Below are 19,402 nucleotides of genomic sequence, written 5' to 3' on the forward strand. Positions count from 1 at the left end.
GGACCCATGGAGCTCAATTGTGAGCAAGGGAGATCTTTCTCAAAGTCAGAGCTATCAACTTTGGAACGGACCACTAAATGAAGTAGTGAGTGCCCCAGCCCTGGAGGTATTCAAATGAAGGCCAGAGAAGCTTTGTTAAAGATGTGGTCAAGCACATTCAGCTTTTCAACCCTGCAGTTCTACAGCTTTCCTTGTTGGAAAGTATCCTTTGGTGAGGTCCCTGTTTGCTGGTGCTGAGATCTTGGGCTTGTGCTTGGAGGGATGAGACACCACGGAATATTCCTAATAGGATAATGAGCCAGTATCAGGGCTCTTGTCAGTGGTTGAGAGGGCTCACTCAGCGCCCAGGTGGGAGGAAGCAGACCTCAAAATAATAGGATTTGAAGGACATGGGGCTACCCAAAATGTTTCCTTATGAAAGCCTGACAGTCCAATGTTAGCAGGTCCTTTGTATGAGATCAGCATTACCCTCTCCCCTGCAGCTTTCTTGTAAGTCATTATTCGCTGTCTTGATTCTGATGCCCCCTCTGGTGAAGATGGCAGCCTGGGGTCTGCTATGCCCTCCTGGGGAAGCAGCTGTGCCCCTAGAGAGCAGGCAGAGGGACCCTAGGTTAACTTCTCGATCTCAGTCTGGCTGGGTCTTGGGTGGGAGACCATGAGCTTAGAGAGTCCCAAAGCCAGATGCAAGCCCCTCCCCAACCCTCAAGTCCACATTCTCCCCTTTTAAAACCAGCCCTGACTAGCTCAAGTTCAGGGTTTGCCTTAGGACCTTGGACGAGAAAATCCACTCTACCTCGGAGTGGAGTCTTGTCTCGTAATCAGCTAAATGGGTGAAACTACTCTGTCCTTTCTGCTTCTCGCTGTCACGGCAGTGAGATCATGGAGGGCGCAGTGCTGGCACCTTTGCCTTGAACAAAATGGTATCAAAAACTGTATGATGAATTAGTATTGTAAATCTGTTATCTCCACACCCCCACTCCTAGTATAGCTTAGCCTCAATAACTGTTTCTTGGGTGAATAAATGATGAAAACTGAGAGAAAGGGATTTAGGCTTGTGTTTAGGCTCAGTGCAAAGGGAGAGCTGGGAGCCAGAAGTCCTGAGTTCTGATCCACTTACTGGCTGTGTGATTTTAAAATGGAGATGACACCTCAAACAATTGTAAGAACAAGCAAGCAATGAACATTAAAGCTTTGCAAACTCTTGCAAAGAGATGGGAAAGATGAGGACTGATATTCACTAAGTGAGCACTTACTGTGTGCCAGACACTTTATTACTTTTTAATAATAATAATAATAATACTCGAATAATAATAATACTCTATGAAGGATTATTTGCACCCTGTTGCACAGATAAGGCTCAGAGAGGTTAAGTAACTTTCCCAAGGTCACACAGCTAATAAGTAAAAGAGTCAGATTGGAACTCAGATCTTAGTCTGACTCCAAAGCCCAACATCTTCCTGTAAAAAGCTGAAGTATCTACACTTAAAGGAATAATCATTGTAATTTCTATTTGTTTGCACATAGAAAATCCTCATCGGTTAGAGATGCTCCCCTGCCTTCAGCACTACATCAGCTTCACCCCCTTGTTTTCCCCATCACCTCCCCTCCCCTGGGCAGCAGTCCTGGCCTAGGAGAAGGCCACCTGCAGGCCCAAGTTGCTTCTGGTAGTGTGCCCAGCCAGAGGAGTAATCGACTGTGTCCTGATTATGTCTCCAGAAAACAGGTTTTTTATTACTTACCACGGCGGGCTGTACATCTCTGACGTGCAGAAGGAGGACGCCCTCTCCACCTACCGCTGCATCACCAAGCACAAGTATAGCGGGGAGACCCGGCAGAGCAACGGGGCCCGCCTCTCCGTGACAGGTAGGCGAGAAGGCTGGGGAGGAAGGGCACCAGCCCACCCCCGGGACCAGGTGGGCATGTCGGCACCACTGATCAGGGAGTCTGCTGTGTGCTCAGGGGATTCAGAGAAGGAGATTAAAGAACACACGTACAGAAACCACTGGGGGAGACCTTGTCCAGTTTGGTTTTGGGTATCCTTCATATAAGAACTCTACAGTTAAATTCTTTTCAGGAGTCTATACCTGAGAAAGCTTAACTCTCCTGAAGAATTGTTATTTTACCATTTATCAAATAATGAGGGATATGGAACCCATCCTCTCTTTCCTTTTTTGCCTTTGCCGCCAGGAAGTTCATAGATACAATCTGCTATGCAAACATAGTAATGATTCAATTGGATTGGATTTGATTAGGGAGATTTTGTACTTCCTTGTGTCTCTAAGTATTTTTTAGGATTCTATTCTACCTAGTTTTGAATACATGTATGTCTTTTGTTATAGCCCACCTCACAACATTTGAAAGTAGGCAAACAAAAGGTTAAAAAAAATCTCTAAATTAAATAAAGCATTTTTATTCTGGAGTGATTATAGCTCCTTATGGAAGGATGAAAGCTAATATTTACTGAATCCCCCTGTGTGCCAGAAATTTCACTTAGGCCCTATAATAGCCTGGTGAGGTGTGCACTGCTCTCCTTATTTCTACAGGTGAGAAAACCAGAACCTAGGGAAGCCAAGCAACTTGCCCCAACTGTTTAACCAGTGGGAGGCACAGCCAGAATTCACACTGAGCCCCCTGACCCCAGCATCCTCCAGCTGCACACCCTCATAGAAGGGGCTAATCAAACACCACACACGTGCCCCAGTCACAGAAGAAAGAAGGGCACTTGGTGCTCTTCAAGGAAGGCTTTCCGGAATAGCACTTTTCACACTCCTGACAGTGATCCACAGACATCATAACCTATGCAATGCATGCTGGTATTTCCTACCACGTGCATTGCGATGCACTCTGATATTTTCTATTCTATTCTATCCCCTTTCAATTTATCTAAATGCTGGACGCAACTCACCAAATGGATTTCATAACTTCCTAACAGTTTGTGACCTGCAGTTTGAAAATCTCTGCTCTCGTGGAGGTGGGATCAGAGTGGCTTTTGGAAGGGAGATGAACTGATAGTCAGAACACCTGGGTTTGGGGACTAGCCCCCACCAAATCATGCAGTGTCTCTGGATCTCTGAAAAAGGAGCTAGATTAGGTGACAGCTCAGATTCCGTCTACCTCTGACATTCTGTGGTTTGGCTACCCTGACCAGCAGGTGACTCTATCCAGGACCCCCTCTTATTTGCCTGGTGCATTTGGGGGCAAGAGCGGAAAAGCAGAAGCCAGGAGAGCGAGGATCGGGCTCTCTGATTCCCCCTTGTGTCTCCAGAGCCTGGCCCTGTGCCTGGCACATAGTAGGTGCTAGGTAAATATTTGTGGAATTAATCAATGCCAAGGGAAACTGCACTGTCACCTGGGGAGGAGATGGGGCTGTGCTGTGCAGCCCCATCTTTGTGGCCAGACCTTGCCATGTGCAGCCCAATTCCCAAATGTGTCAGTGGTTACCTTCCAAATGATAGGGACTTGTTTGTGTAGTGTTTTGCATCTCATTTGCATGCCTTTCATACGATGTGGGAAAGGCACAGAAATCCTCCCTGCTGCAGGCCTGCTCCTTTCCCCTGCACGAATATTTAGCCCCTTCATCCTACTAATCTTACTTCCACTCTTGTCCCTCAAAAAAGGCACCCTTTAAACTGGAGGATGTGCCAACCCTTCTCCTGCTCTCATTGCCCACCAGCTGGGGATGGCGGGTGGGGATGCGGAGAATGGGAGATGCTACCAGAGACTCGGAGATGAAGCCCAAATAGAGAAACGGAGAAGCAAAGATAGGGAGGCACCCAGACGACAAAAGGGGAGAGGCATGGGCACAGAGAGAGAAAAACATAGGGCACAGGAAAGCAGAAACCTAACAGAGAGACAAGGATAGACAAGATGACTGCGACAGGGTGAAAGACGTTAGGAGCGGAGGGGAGCCAAGGGGAAGGGGCCCCAGGAGTGACGCGGGCCCTGATGTGATGTGATGTGACAAGGCAATCTACAAGCAGCTTGTCTCGGCAAAAATGCAACTGATACCCAAGCGAGGCAGTGCAGAAGGAGATTCGTGTCAGGAGGGCTCAGGCCTCTGCCCACAGCCTCACATTTCAGATCCACTCCCAGAGTTGAGGGCAGGGGTCAGTCCCATGGCAGCTTTCAACTGAGATGTTTCACTCCTTAGTGGCCAGAACCCTGTGAGCTCCTGGGGCCGGTGGTCGGGAAGGGTGTCATCCCTCCCTGGCCAGAAGCTCCGGGCCAGCCCCTGGAATCAGGGATGGGAGATGCAGCTGGGTGTCCTGGCAGAGCTGGGCCCTGCCAAGGCACCTGGTGGCTGAGGGGGTCTGAGCCCGGGACACCCCAAGGGACGGCTGCCCCTCCTCCTCACCAGGTCCAAAGGCAAGAGGAAGGGGCAGAATGATCCCCGCAGCAGTGCCTTATAGATGGTCATTGGATGAGGGCAGCGACCACACCTGTGGTTTTTGCAGTTCCCTCCAGGTGTTTGATTAAGTAATAGGGAGGGAAGGGGGAAGGAGAGAGTGAGACGTATTGGAAAAAGGACTTAGGAATCAGACCAAGGTTTCAGTCTTAGCCTCAGCACTCACTAGCTGTACAACCTGGCATCAAATCAATAATGTCTCCAAACCTCAGCTTCCCCATCTGTAAAATGGGAGTGACATGTTCTCCTTGGGGTTGTTGTGAGAATTAAATAGGGTGCCGCGTGTAAAAAGCTTAGCGTGGGACCAAACACATAGGAAGGGCTCAGTAGAGAGTAGCTGCTCTGCTTGTTGTGGTCGTCGTTATTGTTGTTCTATTGTCGCTGGATTATTATTCCTACTACATCTCAGGGGGCGGGGGCGGGAGCAGGGAGGGACTTTTCATTTTTCTGTTAATTCTCCGAAGAGGAGGCAGTTGCGAGAAAAGTCTGAGCCCCCTAAAAATGCAACCTAATAACCATTCGTCACATCGAGATGCTTTTTGGAGTTTACCAAGTGCTGTCATGGGCATTAGCTCTGTGGAAGAGACACCATCATTTGCATTTATAAAGGAGGGCACCAGGGACCAGAGAGGCTGAGAGACTGGACCAGGGTTCCCCAGCTCACGGGGTGCCGAACCAGGTGCAGACGTCATATTCCAGGGCAGCACTGTTCAGCCAGCTGGGGGAGGTCCCAGCAGCCCCCGACCCCGACCCCGGGGCACACTGACCCCCTACCCCCCACCAGCCCAGCCCCAGCGTACCCCCAGAGATTTCTCAGGGCCAGGCCATCTGTCTCCCAGCCCTGCACTGGCCCTGGCAGCCCCCGATCCCCCCAGGCTGTCGCCATACACGCCACAGCATTTTACTTCTGCTCCGGAGTAATGAAAGAGGTTTCTTTCCCTCAGAATTTAATTTCACGCCTGAGACTCGGCGATTAATTCCATCCCCACCCCCAGCCCCTTCCTCCAGCGCCCCGTGGGCCCCTCCGCTTGTAAATTCTGCGGTGCGCCACGGAATTTGTGTATTTTGCATCAATTAAGTGTCACATTGAGTAATTCTTCCCTAGCACCGGGTTTGTTTAGCCCGACCATTCCCACAGGATGGGGAAGAGGCCGCAGAAGCTGGCAGGGAGGGAGGGCGGGCGGGGGCAGAATAGTAATCGCCGGGCACGTCTGCGTGGTGGGTTAGTGTCACTCGAGCTCTTTGACACACATTTTGCTCTGTTGCCCACAACAGCCTTAGGAGATCTGGAAGCAGCGGTATCACCTCCACATGCGGACGAGGAAACTCAGGCTCTGGGAGATCATAAGACTCACCCAAGGTCACACGGCTTATCAGTGACCCAGGCCCACTGGTGCCTGGGTCTCCTGATTCCCAGTCTCAGGCTCCTTGTGAGAAGCCATGGACAATAGGGAAGGAGCAGAGAATCTTCTGGAAAGTTCTTTCCCCGGGGAGGAGCATTCCTAGCCCAGCCTGTCTCCAAAGGTGGCAGGGGGGCAGGTGAGCTGAGGACAGAGGAAATTTCCCATTTAGTCAAGAAGGGGCCAAGAGGGGCGTCAGCGCTCTCACGGTTCACTCTGGAGCAGAATCCAGGGTTAGATTATTCCGTCTCAGACCCCATTTACTGAACAAGGTGGGAGAGACCTGGTTTCGGATCTTGGCTCTGCAGTGTGATCTGAGCAGGTCACTGCACCTCTCTGGTCTCCAGGTCCTCACCTGTGAGTGCCTTCCGAGTCCCTAAGCCAGCTCTACTATTCCATGAGCCTGTAAAGTTCTGCCATGTGGAAAAGGCAGACCCCCGGCCCACCCCATGCCCACGTGCCCCCGTTCACCCTCCCTCAGACGTTTATGGTTCACTAGCCCTGCTCTGCGCCAGGCACGTGGAGATGCCGGAGGGGACCAGCGCTGCCTCAAGGAGCTCTCGGCCTTCCAGGGGAGCCAGATACATGGCCTGGTGCTAAGTGCTGTTGGCAAGGGCCTGGGGGGAAGTGGCGACAGTGGTTGCCCCTGGGAGGGAAGTGGGGTGGCTGGGTGCAGGGGTGAGGGGGACTCCCTTTTCACTGTATGCTCTTCTCTACTTTCTGAAGTTTTGTCATGTGCATATATTGCACTTTTCATTCTTTTTCTTTAAAAAGGAAAGGTTGCTTGAACATAAAATGAAAGAAAAAGAAAACTCTATGGGAATCCAGTGAAAGTGGCCTGAGGGAGGCGTCCAGAGGAGGTGACGTTGAAGCTGGTTTGTGAAAGATCAGTAACAGTTGGCCAAGCAGAGCAGGCTGGCGGGCAGTGCGCTGGCAGCATGCCCTGAGTGGGGAACTGGTGAGATCAGAAAGGGGGCGGCGGGAGGCAGGCCAGGCCAGGGACCTGGTTGGGGTGAGATCCCAGATCCCAGAAGGCCTAATTCAGGATAAGAAGTGTGGATTGTAATATGTAGGTAGAGGGAGCCTATGGGAGTTTTACATCAGGGGAAGGTCCCCGGTGGGCAGAAAACCCAGAGGGGCCTTTAAGGGTGAGAACTAGACTGAGGTAGCAGCCAGCATGCTGCTCACATAACACGGGCATCACACACAGAATCCCACCAGTGAGGGCCTAGGCCTCCTGCAGTGTGGGGCGCAGGCCCGCAGTCGCTGCTTTCTCTAGGTTTGGGAATGCAAAAAACAGAAGCATCGTTGGGGTAGCCAGTGTGTTTTGTGGAAGGCTTAACTTCCGAATCCTTCTGGGCCCCAGTGGAAAGGCACTGCCCCCTCTGAGCCTGCCCAGATTGCAGGTGGGAGGAGACAGGAGGCGACAGGGATACCCATCCTTGACGGGCCCAGACTGAGACTGACCAGAATTACAAACCCAAGATGTCATGATTCTCATGACACAGGGACTGTTTATATGAAAGTCTCTCCCTCCCTGTGTCTCTTGCTGTTTCCCTTTTTCCCTCTGTCTGTCTGTCTGTCGTTCTAGCCTAGTCTGCCCACCATATCCTCTCCTCCCCCAGCCCCTGCTCCCAGCCGTGCTTCTCAGGGCCTCCGTCTGGACCGAGTAGGAGCGTTTGGGCCAGAGTCTGGGGCACAGGGAGACACAGTGAGCCTCCCACACTGGGTATCATTCACTCTGGGCACCAGTGGGCAGCAAGTTCTGGGTGCCTGCCTTCCTGCTCCCACCCAGGGCTGGCCAGGACCTCCCGTGTTCTCTGCCTTCCAGACCCGGCCGAGTCGATCCCCACCATCCTGGACGGCTTCCACTCCCAGGAAGTGTGGGCCGGCCACAACATGGAGCTGCCCTGCACCGCCTCCGGCTACCCCATCCCTGCCATCCGCTGGCTCAAGGATGGCCGACCCCTCCCAGCTGATAGCCGCTGGACCAAGCACATCACGGGGCTGACCATCAGTGACCTGCGGACCGAGGACAGCGGCACCTACATTTGCGAGGTCACCAACACCTTCGGCTCAGCAGAGGCCACAGGCACCCTCACAGTCATCGGTGAGCCGGGAAGCCCCTCTTCCAGCTTCAGTAACTTTTGAGGGCACCGCGTGCGGTGGGGAAGGGCGTGGGGGCAGCCGCCCCTGCCTCTGGCCGGCCCCAGGGGATGAGCCCCTGGTTGGGGGAGGCAGGTTGGTGTCCTGGGGAAGGCAGGTTGGTGTCCTGGGCAAAGCACTGGGTTTGAAATCAGAAGACCTGCCTTTTGGTTCTGATATCGTCAGATAGTAACTGACTTGGGGAAAATCGTATAACCCTGGGCATCACCTCTGTGCCCTCTTCTGTCAAAGGGGGTAATAACCCTGGCCCTCCTACCTCCCAGAGGTCACGAGGGTCAAAAGGGACAATGACGGTGATGTGATAAGCTCACGGGGCTCCTCAGCTTCTTGGGAGGAGGCAGAGTCTATACTAAAGGAAACAGTGCTGATGTGAATCTATCAGAGGACATATGAACCCATCAGAGGCGACATTCAGAATATTTAGCGATAATTAATAGAGGTACTGATTGACCAGGGCAGACACTGGAGGTAAACAAGCAAGGCAGCCTTTCCAGGACCTGCCAGTTGGGCACTAACTCTGGTCCTTCCTGTTCCTCCCCATCCCAGAGCCCCAGGGTCCAGGGAGCACGTGTGGAGAGCAGGAGGTCTTCGCAGACCCCTGCTGCTGCTGAGCTGCCGGAAGGGCAGAGAGGTAGAGGCAGAGGGGCTGAAGCTAAGGAAAGAACCCTGGAGGGGGATTTATGAGACCCAGGGGCATCCTTTGCCCCCCCCACCCCATCCCTCCCTCGAGTTCCCTGCTCTCAGGGCTGCAGGGAAGGTGTTGGCAGCAGTGGGGCTGAGATTTGGAGACCCTTGTGGGATCTCAATCCTGTGGGGCAGCAATAGCCTGAGTCCTTGAACTTTGCACCTGAGGGCACTGTGAGGGATTCGGCCTGGGCAGCAGAAAGAGGCTGTCCAGAGGTGATCCCATCCCCATCCTGCAGAAAGGGCCCCTCTGCCGTTAAGATTGACCAAAGATGCTCTCCTCCCAGCTCACCACCTATCTCATGAGCGCAGAGCTGCAGGTCTGCAGACCCTCAGGTGGACCAGAGAACCACACAGAGCCCACCCGCTCCTGGCCTTCTGGGCCTGCTGTCCTGTCGCCCTCAGCCCAGATATGGGCCCGGTGTCCTCCCCATAGTCAAGGGGGTCTTGACAGTTGGAGCACATTTATCTGCAGTGTGGGGAAGAGACCCTCCCCTCTGCAAATTCACTGTGAAGCTGGAAGAGCAGAAAGAGCCCCAAGAAATGCTCTGGGAGCAACAGTTCATAATACAAATGCTTAGGTTACAATGCTGAAGGCTTGGGGGCAAGGGCGGGGTGGTCCTCTCGTATAAACAAACCCAGGACCGCAGAGTAGGCAAGTAGAAGGACCAGGAGTAGTACCCTCTTGACCTAAGCACTGTCCAAAATTGTTTGGTCTAGAATTACCTTCAACCCCTCCTGCTATACACACACACACACACACACACACACACACACACTCACACTCACACTCACATTCATATTCATATACACACACTGTCTCAGGGAACAGGTCAGGAGAGCCACGTACCCTCAAATCCTTGGAAAATTAGCAAACCTAACTCTGAGTAATTTGGTGTTCAGAGCTCCTGCCTCAGGACAGACAGGCAGGCAGGTACTTACACACACACACACACACACACACACACACACACAGGCAGATGTGTTGAAAGTTCGCATGCCCACCTCCCCATGCACACGTGCACACATATATGGTGCCCACGTACACTCACAGATACACACATTCCTCCGCGTAACGCACTCTCATCCTAGAGCACGCACACAGACACACAATAAGTAACTGCCTACAGCTGTGTGCACGCACCGCCTGCCCCCGCCCCTGAGTGGAAGGGTACACCTCATTCTCCTCTGAGACAGCTCCCCACCCTCTCCCACACTGGGCTTGACTGGACAACCAGGTTCAAAGGGAAGTGACTTGGCTTTTCTCCATCTTCCATCCTTCTGATAGCTCCTCTCTGCCAGGTTCATGGAGAGGAGAGCAGTGCTTTCCATACTCCGCGTCATTCTGCCCCCAAGCCTCCCACGCATCCTAGCCCGTGCAGGGGCAGTGAGGAGAGAGCGGCTGGCTGGCAGGGCCCTGAGAGCCCTGGCTGGTGACCGGGACAAGCAGGATGCCACCTGCGTCATGTTGCACTGACATTTCCTGGACAGCGGGCAGAGGCTCTGGGAGTGAGTGGGGAGAGCAGAGTGTGAGCAGACTTGTGTGTGCTTTGACTGTGCCCACCCAGACGGGCCTGCCGTGCCCCCATCTCCTGCAGGATCCCTCCTTGGGGGTCCAAGGCTCCTGCAGGCCTCAAGCTCCTGTATAGAACCCCAAGCCCATGGAGATCAAGGGAGAGAGGCCAGCTTGGGGGTGGTAACCAGCCAGCCAGCCAGTCAAGCAATAAACATGACTCGGACAGCAGTAGTGATATAAAGATGAGGGACACTGCCCTGCCTTCAAGTGGCTCATAGTCCAGAGGGAGAGATAGAAACAAAGGGGTGATTAGAAGACCATGAGCTTAGTGTTGTGTTAGTTACACACAGGGAGCCCCAGAAGAGAGATCTTTAACCCAGCCTGGGAGGGGAGTGGTATCCAGGAAGGCTTCCTGGAAGAGAGGACACCTGAGTTCAATGTGGAGGATGAGGGAACCACAGGCAGGCTGCTGGTCTAGACACTGCATTGCTGAGAAGGGCACCAGGTCCCCAAGGGCTTTGATGGCCTCGAATGCCACGCTGAGTTTTTGGGCGCCGTGGAAGTTCTGAACAGGGCGGTGGCTGGCTGCAGCATGGAGAACCGATGGAGGGACACAGGGCAAAGGGGGGCAGGGAGAAGAGAGTACTGCATGGGTCCAGGCCAGGAGCCGCAGGCCTGCAGCAGGACAGGGGTGGTGGGGATGAAGAGCAGGCGGTTAACTGATGCATATAAAGGAAGTCAGACTAGCAGAAAGTAGCAAGTGGTTATCTGTATAAGTACAGGAGACAGGTGGCTGGGCCGCGGGTGCCTCCCTGGTTTCTAGGGTGGGTGACAGCGAGGACAATGAACCAGCCAAGCTCCCATCCTCCTCATGAGCCAAAGGGAGCTTCCCAGCCCCGCCCAGCCAAAGGGCCCACATCAGGAAAGCACAAGCTATCAGAATAATAATGTAGAGACATCTCCTGGCCTGACCCTGCCATTTAACAGATGAGTAAACTGAGGCCTAGAGAAAGGAATTCGCTCGTCCTGGTCCCCCCTGCTACAAGGAGTCTTGGAGACAGAATCAGGGCCTCCTGACTCCTGGGGACTTTTGTGACCACAGCCCACCCCTAGCCACACTCCACTCACAGTGAGTCCTTTTTCTTTTCTTTTCCTCCCTGTTTTCCCTCGCCTCTCCCCTGCCTGGTCCGGCCCAGACCCTCTTCATGTGACCCTGACACCAAAGAAGCTGAAGACCGGCATTGGCAGCACGGTCATCCTCTCCTGCGCCCTGACGGGCTCCCCGGAGTTCACCCTCCGCTGGTACCGCAACACCGAGCTGGTGCTGCCCAACGAGGCCATCTCCATCCGCGGGCTCAGCAACGAGACCCTGCTCATCACCTCGGCCCAGAAGAGCCACTCCGGGGCCTACCAGTGCTTCGCCACCCGCAAAGCCCAGACCGCCCAGGACTTCGCCATCATTGTGCTCGAGGGTGAGCTGGGGCCGCCGGGGCACATGGGCAGGTTCAGGACTCCTGCAGCGCGGCCAGAGGCAGGAGGCATTCATCCAGCGCTCACACCACTCCAGGCAGATGCACTATCTTATTTAATCCTCCCAAGGGCCCTGTGTGGAGATACTTTTTTTTTTTTTTTTTTTAATAATAACCATTTTGCAGTTGAGGAAACCGAGGCTCCAGTCACTTGCCCAAGGTCACACAGCCCTGCTAAGGAAGAGGGCTGGGGTTTGAACTCAGGGCTCTTATCCGCCATACTCTGTTGACTCTGCCCTTCAAAATTACTAGAACTTCACTATTAGAAGGGCCTTCAGTAGGGTCTCAAAGACTCTTGGTCTCCCAGAGGCCCTGGAAGGGTGCTGGGAACCTCTGGATTTTTGAATCCTCTCCCTGCCTGAGGTCTCTTCTCAGCAGGCCCTGTTTCTTACCATGCACCTGGCTTTCTGCCTGCTTCTCTCTCCCTTTAAAGCTACCACCCCCGCAAGGTTCCTCACCCAGCACCTCTGTGTATGGTTGTTCGGGTCGTTCACTACACAAGGTGCCCAGCTAAGAGGGTGAGGACTGAAATCCAGCTTGCACCCACTTACCAAGCCACGCACCCACACTGCACTGTGGCCATGCACCCACACTGGGCTGTGACCATGCACCCACACTGGGCTGTGACCATGCAGAGGAGGCACCTTCTTCTTATTTGCACAAAGATACAGGGCGGGTTGGCAGAGGCCCTATCCTTACCAACAAATTTAGTGGTTCCCCAGCTCCTTTGTTGCTCCCATAATCCTGTTCCTTCCAAGGATTTTTCACTGTGATAACAAAAACACCAAACCCGGGCAAACCCCACGGGTATCTGTCTCACTGTTACAGCCCAGGGGTCCTCATTCCTTGGCAAGTGGGGCATGAGAGCTGGGCATCCATCGAAGCTAAGCCCTCATCCTTCACCCAGTGCCCAGCAAACTGCCTTCCTCAGCCCCTACCTCCTCTTGTCCTGCCCTATCCCTGGTCTCTCTTCCCAATGAGGAAACACATCAGCTGGGCGCAGCCTAGTGTGAAATGGGTGCCTGTCATCTCAGGGGACCTCCTGTCTGAACTACTCCCCACCCAGGAGCAGACTACTCCCACCCAGTGCATTGTCTCTCTGAGGGCTACCCCTATGCCGTTGGTGGATCTTACGGGACAGCTGGTGCCCGCCAGTTCAGAGCTGGGATGCGGAGAATGAGGCTGGTGAGAGGGGCAATGAGCTGGAAGGGAGGGGCAGCCAGAGGGGGAGGGCTGGGGAGAGAGGCAGAGGAGAGGCCAAAGGCAGTGACCGTGCCAGGCAGTCCCAGGCTCCACCAGGCACCAGGCTCTCCCCAGGTTGGAGATAAGGGTCTCCCTCAGAAATGGGGCCAGGGGCTGGCAGCCTGAGTTAACGTCAGCATTTTGGTGTGAAATGTGGGTGGCATGTAGAGTGCCAGGTTACATTTGCCTTGCTTTTTTTTATATGTTTGTTTTGGTGTTTGACTTTTTCAAGGATATAGCACCTATTTTAATCCTTTACAGCAATCCTGTGTGGAAGGATGGCCAGGGTTAATGATTACATCCTCCATGATCCATGGAGGAAGTGGGGCCCGGGGGGGGTTACTTGTCCTGTCCAAGGTTATTCCATTAACCAAGACTTAAGCCCCAAAATAGACCCCACCACCACCACTGCCCCTGGGCAGCTTGCATTTTAAGGCTCAAGCTTCAGGCTTTTGCTAACAGAGCTACAGCACCAGCACCCCTCCCGCTCGAATGAGAGCTGGAATTGGACCGTTCAGGTCCTGGTTCCACACATAGCTAACCTCTGAGCCTCTATGGCTTTATTTAAAAAGGGAGGAGAAAGAGGCAGAAAAGGAAAAGTTGAGAGGAGCTAACGTTTATTAAGCACTTACAAAGTGCTGTGTAAGCATCTTTAATGCATTAATTCATTTACTCCTCACATCATCAGTACCAGGAGGATATAATCATTATCCCCATTATCTCCATCCTCCACAGAGGGGAGATGGAAAGACTCAGAGAGGTTAGGTAACTTGCCCAAAGACACAGAGCTAACAGGTAGTTGAGGGAGGATTCAAATCCAGGAGTCTTCATTCACGTGCACTAAACAGGGTTTTGCGGATGGTACATGAATCTTGGAAGTACGCGGAAGTGTACTTTACCATTGTTATGTCCGCTGCCTTGCCTCCTCCCCATGACGAGGTGGGGTGGCCTGGGGGGATGGTCTCTCTGTGACTCGGTGACCCTTAAGGGGGCTCCTCGCTCCCTGCAGACGGCACGCCCCGCATCGTCTCATCCTTCAGCGAGAAGGTGGTCAACCCCGGGGAGCAGTTCTCACTGATGTGCGCAGCCAAGGGCGCCCCGCCCCCTACCGTCACCTGGGCCCTGGACGACGAGCCCGTCGTGCGGGACGGAAGCCACCGCACCAGCCAGTACACCATGTCCGACGGCACCACCATCAGCCACATGAATGTCACGGGGCCCCAGATCCGCGACGGGGGCGTGTACCGGTGCACCGCACGGAACTCGGTGGGCAGTGCTGAATATCAGGCGCGAATAAACGTAAGAGGTGCCTGTCTACATTTAAATATCAGAATAGGCTTTTGAGTTCCTTTGCCATCTCTGTGGTTACCATTCTTCTTGTGGTGATTAGTACTTATTATTAATCGTCATTTTGATTTTAGTAGAGGTCTCTCTCCTCTCTCTCCCCGTTTCCCTGCCCTCCGCAAGTCCCATCATCTATTCTTCTTGTGTGTGTGTGTGTGTGTATGTGTGTGTGTGTGTGTGTGTCTGGTACAGTTCACCCCCTTTGCATTCCCATTCCCCATCCCCCTTCACCCCTCCCACAATCCTGCCCGCCACCCCGTTCCTCCCCATCAATCTCTCTGGCCCCAGGGACACTAAGCACTCCACTGGCACCTACAGTCCCACCAGGACCTTGCAAGACCAGGGACAAGGAAGGGGCAGTGGGGCCAGGCTTGCCCTTTGATAAGGGTGTCTACCGAAGCTGTATCCCACTCCCACAATACTCCAGGAGGTGTAAGCAGCCAGGAGCCAGGGCACCAGCATCTCTCAGTCCACCCTCCCCTGGCTACCCTCCAAGACCCCAGCCATCAAGAATAGGAGACTCAGGCTGGGTGAGGGTGCCCCAAGGCAAGCACCTTCAGGAGAGGGGGAAGGAGTCCTCAAGGTGACCATCCCCGTGCCTCAGGTCTCCAAGTTGCTGTGGTGAGAGCAGAGGATCCTCTGAAGCTTTTTGCAGCCCTGTGGCTTCAGACTGGTCCTCATCTGACCCAACCAGTGAGCCCTGACACGAGAGCAGAAGAGGCGCAGGGGAGTGGGAGAGAAGGGGCACTGGACTAGGGGCGCTGGTGGCTGTCATGGGAACTGGGAAGGGGAGCGGGGGGTTCACACTAAATTCACCTGTGCCAGGTCTCCAACCCCCCATGAGAAATGTGGCCTCCGTTTGGCCACCCTCCCGCCCTCTCTGAACTGGAAGGGGACAGAGCTGCAAGGTTGTGGGAGATGCCCTGGTCCTGCCCCTCATCTACTGGGTGGGGAGCTGGAAGCCCAGAGTTTCATGTACCCACTCCAGCACTAACCCTGCATGGTGGCCTCTGAGCCCCCTTTGCAATTCCCACATGGCCATCCGCCTACCTGACCCAGGCGACGACACTCCCTCCCCGCCGCCAGTGTGGTCAGAGCCCCTCTTTATAGCCCCTTCTCAGGGGCCCACAAAACACATTTACCTGTTGAAAGAAAATCATCCATTGAAGACCTTCCTATTGTCCTTTACATAGTTAATGTATGTGCGATCCCTTTTGGCACAAGACCATTATGAGCAAATCAAATGAAAATAACAAAATCTCTACTTTTCCATTTTAACCCCCAAATCTTAATCTCCTCATAAATGAGGACTCACCCTCCCAAATCCCAGTAACTTCTTGGTGAGGCTTCAGTTCGCTCATCTAGCCTATCCCGTTAGGGGAATGGGTTCTCGCCCCGGGCATGAATGAAACGTGTCTGTTTGCAACTATTGGAAGCTAGTAACAGTGAGTCCGGGAGAGACCACGGGTGCCCCCAGTTCCAACCTCTGCCTTTAGTCTTGTGAAAAAGGCCTCCCTCTCCCCCTGCCAAATTTCCATCCCCTAAGAGTTTCCGAGTCCAAGCAACTGAGAAGAGCATCACGGGGCAGCACCTGGCCGTCCCTGGCTAACCGCACCATCCCCCCTCCTCTCCTCCTCCCTCCCAACTCCTGCCCAGGCCCCCCCAGCATCCGGGCGATGAGGAACATCACAGCTGTCGCTGGGCGGGACACCCTTATCAACTGCAGGGTCATCGGCTACCCCTACTACTCCATCAAGTGGTATAAGGACGCCCTCCTGCTGCCCGACAACCACCGCCAGGTGGTGTTCGAGAATGGGACCCTCAAGCTGACTGATGTGCAGAAGGGCATGGACGAAGGGGAGTACCTGTGCAGCGTCCTCATCCAGCCGCAGCTCTCCATCAGCCAGAGCGTCCACGTGGCCGTCAAAGGTAGGCCGCCCCCCACTGCCAGCCTGAACCGGAGCCCTCCCGCTCACCCAGGATTGCGGGCCGCTCTTCAGCCAGCCACTCAGGCAGCAGCAGGTAGTCCTGAGGGAGTGGAAAGCCACGGAAGAGAGGGCTCCGGCCTGGAGTTTGGAAAAAAGGGGGCAGGGTGGAAGATTGCTGGGGGCCGGGAGGGGGGAGATTGCAGCGGGTACAGAAGAAGGCCACGGGTACCTCTACATTCCAGTTCCTTCTGTGGCCTGCAAGTCAAGGCAGCACTGGCCCCAGGGGCATGAGGGGTCCGTGGCACCTGGGCAGGAGGCCCAGGTCAGAGGTGACAGGCTATATTGTTCCCCTGATGTCAGCATGGAGCCACCCAGAACTCAGCAGGGCCCATGAGAGACCAACAGGTAGGAGAGCGGCAGGAGCTGGAGAGCAGACGCAGTGGGAGGCTGGGCGGAGGGTGCATATGCTGGGGGCCCTGACTCCCTTCCAGGGCTCAGACTGGCCGGCCGAGCCTGCTTTGATGGGATGGGCAAGGCCCTTCCACCTGCTAATGCAGCTGGAGGCCTGGAGAGCACCACCTGGTGCCTAAAATCCTCCTCCCTCCCAGGCCCTCCATGCTCACCTGGGTGAGGTCTTTGTTATGTGCGGGGGCACCTGACACAGTGCCTGGTATGTGGCAGCCATTCAGTAAATGTCTGTGCATTCAATAAATGAATGCATATAAATGAGCAAATAAATGAATTCGTGACTGAACGACAGCTGTCCCCTAGGTTCAGGAGCTGTGCGGGGGTGTGAAGCTCCCTCCCAAACACATTCTTTGGAACTGACAGGCCTGGAGATTGTCTGGACGGTGGGTGAGAGCAGGGTGGCCCGGTCACCTAGGGGGCAGGACGGAGAGGTGGTGCCTGCCAGGCCTGGCTAAGGAGAGGTCAGTAAAAGCCAGGCAGCTGGCGTGGAAAGTCACTGGGTCCGTGGTGGCCGTGTTGGGTCAGGGGCTTATGTCCCTTTCTGAAGAGCCAGGGCAGGCTCACGCATATCCCCAAGGGACAACATGAACCCGGAGAGGGGGCCAGCCTGTGCCCTAGGGCCCATAGGAAGGAAGAGAAAGCAGGGGGGTCCAGACCTGCGAAAGGGGCCCTGGCACAGGGGGAAGGCCCCAGGGGGACCCAGACTCCTGAAGCAAGACGGGGTGGAGGCCTTGTGAACAGGAAGAGGGGAGTCTGGGGGAAGGAAAAGTTTGGGGAGACAGATGCTGCCTCTGTTTTGGGCCCCTTCACGCGTGCGGTGAAGATGGGACCTCCAGGGGCAGATGTCAGGAGAACAGCTGGAGAAACGGAAGGTAGCAGCAAAACGTGCAATCAGTGCTTCGCTCCTCTGTTCACTTGTCACCAGGGCTCACTCTCATCGGCACACTGGGGCCGTGTCACATGCCCCCTTGTGCACGCACCACCTGTCACAGTGCCAGACAGTGTGTGTTTCTTGAGCTGAAACTGAGACATTAGTCTGGGTTGGAGTGACTTTCCGGGAAGCCTGGCTCTGAGCCTGAGAACTGGGGGAGGGGCTGTCTCGGGGGCCCATCTCCAGCCTGGGGAGGAGAGAGGAGACCTTAACAGCATCTGCCTCGCTGCCGGCCCCCCGACTGCTGCACCCCAGCCAGCCTGAGGGGCATCCTGGCCCCCCCTTTCAGCCTAAAAGCTTTGCCCAGCCCAGGGTCCTTGTGCCGGCAGGAACCTCACAGCCCCCAGGCCCCATCCCCGGCCTGCCTCCCGTTCCCAGCATCTCGGGGCGACCCGCCTGTATCCATTTCTGTCACAAGCCTTGGACCGAGAGTTTACCGTGTAAACATCACATATTAAAACATCTAACCTTTGCTCTACTCCCTTCACCCGCCTGCACCAGCGAGCATTTGGCCGGGTTTGTTGGCTTAAAAAAATAAATAAATAACAGGGCTCCAGCGAGCCTCGGAGTACGCGGAACATCCTGAAAGCTGCATCTGCTCATCAATTATTCAGCCCCATTCAGGGAGCGATCAGTCCTAATGAATTGAATCTGATGCATTCCGTCTCAGCGACTCGCTGGGCCTGTTGTGATTGTGCTGAGCGACAATGTCTCCCAGCCCTGGGAGAGGGAAAGGGGCGCGTGTGTGTGTGTGTGTGTGTGTGCGTGTGCGTGTGCGTGTGTGTGTGTGATCTCAGAGGGCAGAGCCCCTGCACCGGGCACATGTGGCTCCCGGCACACAGCACGAGCTTGGAGTTCAAAAGCAGGGGCATATGTGTGTGTATAGTACACAGGCGGGTGTGCACACATGGCCCCTTCCCTACCCGCAGGGTCTGCAAATCCAGCCCCAGAAGGGCTATAGTCACTTGTTTTCTCTCCAGCCCGAGAAGCAGCATTTGTATGGGGGCCCTGGGACCCCGTGCCCCTGCCTGTCCGAAAGCTTAAACCCATCATCCCCGCTCTCTCCCAGTCTCCCTCTCCCCACTTCATTAGAATGCACTTTTGCAGAAGAACCCATCAGAGCTGATTATGAGCAAGCTGCTTGATTAGCTGATGTGCTGTTCTAAGAGCTGCTCAAGGAGGAGGGTGGAGGAGGTGCCCCTGGGCGTGGAAAGGGGCCCCGACTCTGGGGGAGAGGGGGACAGGGCCCTAGGGCAGCGCTCTCCACCCCACTCCTGCTGCCTGGCTGGGACGTGCGTCCCACCCAGAGGATCAGAGCAGAGACCTGGAGTGTAGGAAAGGGCGAGTGGGGGCAGGACAGGGCACTAGAAGCTTGAGATTTGTTGGAAGTCCTACCCCCCATCTCTCTGTGAGGCCAAGAGCCCGCAGGCAGGGCGGGGCATAAACCCACGCTGCTCCATAAGCTGGAAAAACCACTGCTGACTCCACTCCTTCTGGGACTGCTTGTCTTCTGATGAATTTTTCAAACACTGAGCTGAGGAGAGCAGAACACACCAGACACACATGCACATGCATGCACACACATGTGCAGAGACCTGTGTACGTGAGTACACACGCGTGGACGTACTGTACACATTGTATGCATGTGCATGCAACAAATAGACACATGTTAGCCTGTCCACACTTGCACACATACACACATGCAGTTGCATATACACAAATGTTCCCTCTGTCTGTATCCTCCTGTGAAGTAACATTGCTGAGCCACGAAAGGTGGCTGCAGGTGCTA

General features: G+C 54.6%; 1 protein-coding gene across 1 annotated transcript in view; it reads left to right on the top strand.

Moving 5' to 3' along the window:
* DSCAML1 (DS cell adhesion molecule like 1) overlaps positions 1 to 19,402 on the top strand; it is a 347,779-nt gene that overhangs the window by 244,023 nt on the left and 84,354 nt on the right. Inside the window, exons 4-8 of the mRNA XM_036859273.1 lie at positions 1,717 to 1,863; positions 7,637 to 7,915; positions 11,368 to 11,643; positions 13,952 to 14,248; positions 15,943 to 16,215. Coding sequence (XP_036715168.1) covers positions 1,717 to 1,863; positions 7,637 to 7,915; positions 11,368 to 11,643; positions 13,952 to 14,248; positions 15,943 to 16,215 — 1,272 coding nt within the window. The remainder of the gene's footprint in view (positions 1 to 1,716; positions 1,864 to 7,636; positions 7,916 to 11,367; positions 11,644 to 13,951; positions 14,249 to 15,942; positions 16,216 to 19,402) is intronic.

The sequence above is a fragment of the Balaenoptera musculus genome, chromosome 8, assembly GCF_009873245.2.
Source record: "Balaenoptera musculus isolate JJ_BM4_2016_0621 chromosome 8, mBalMus1.pri.v3, whole genome shotgun sequence".
NCBI lineage: Eukaryota > Metazoa > Chordata > Mammalia > Artiodactyla > Balaenopteridae > Balaenoptera > Balaenoptera musculus.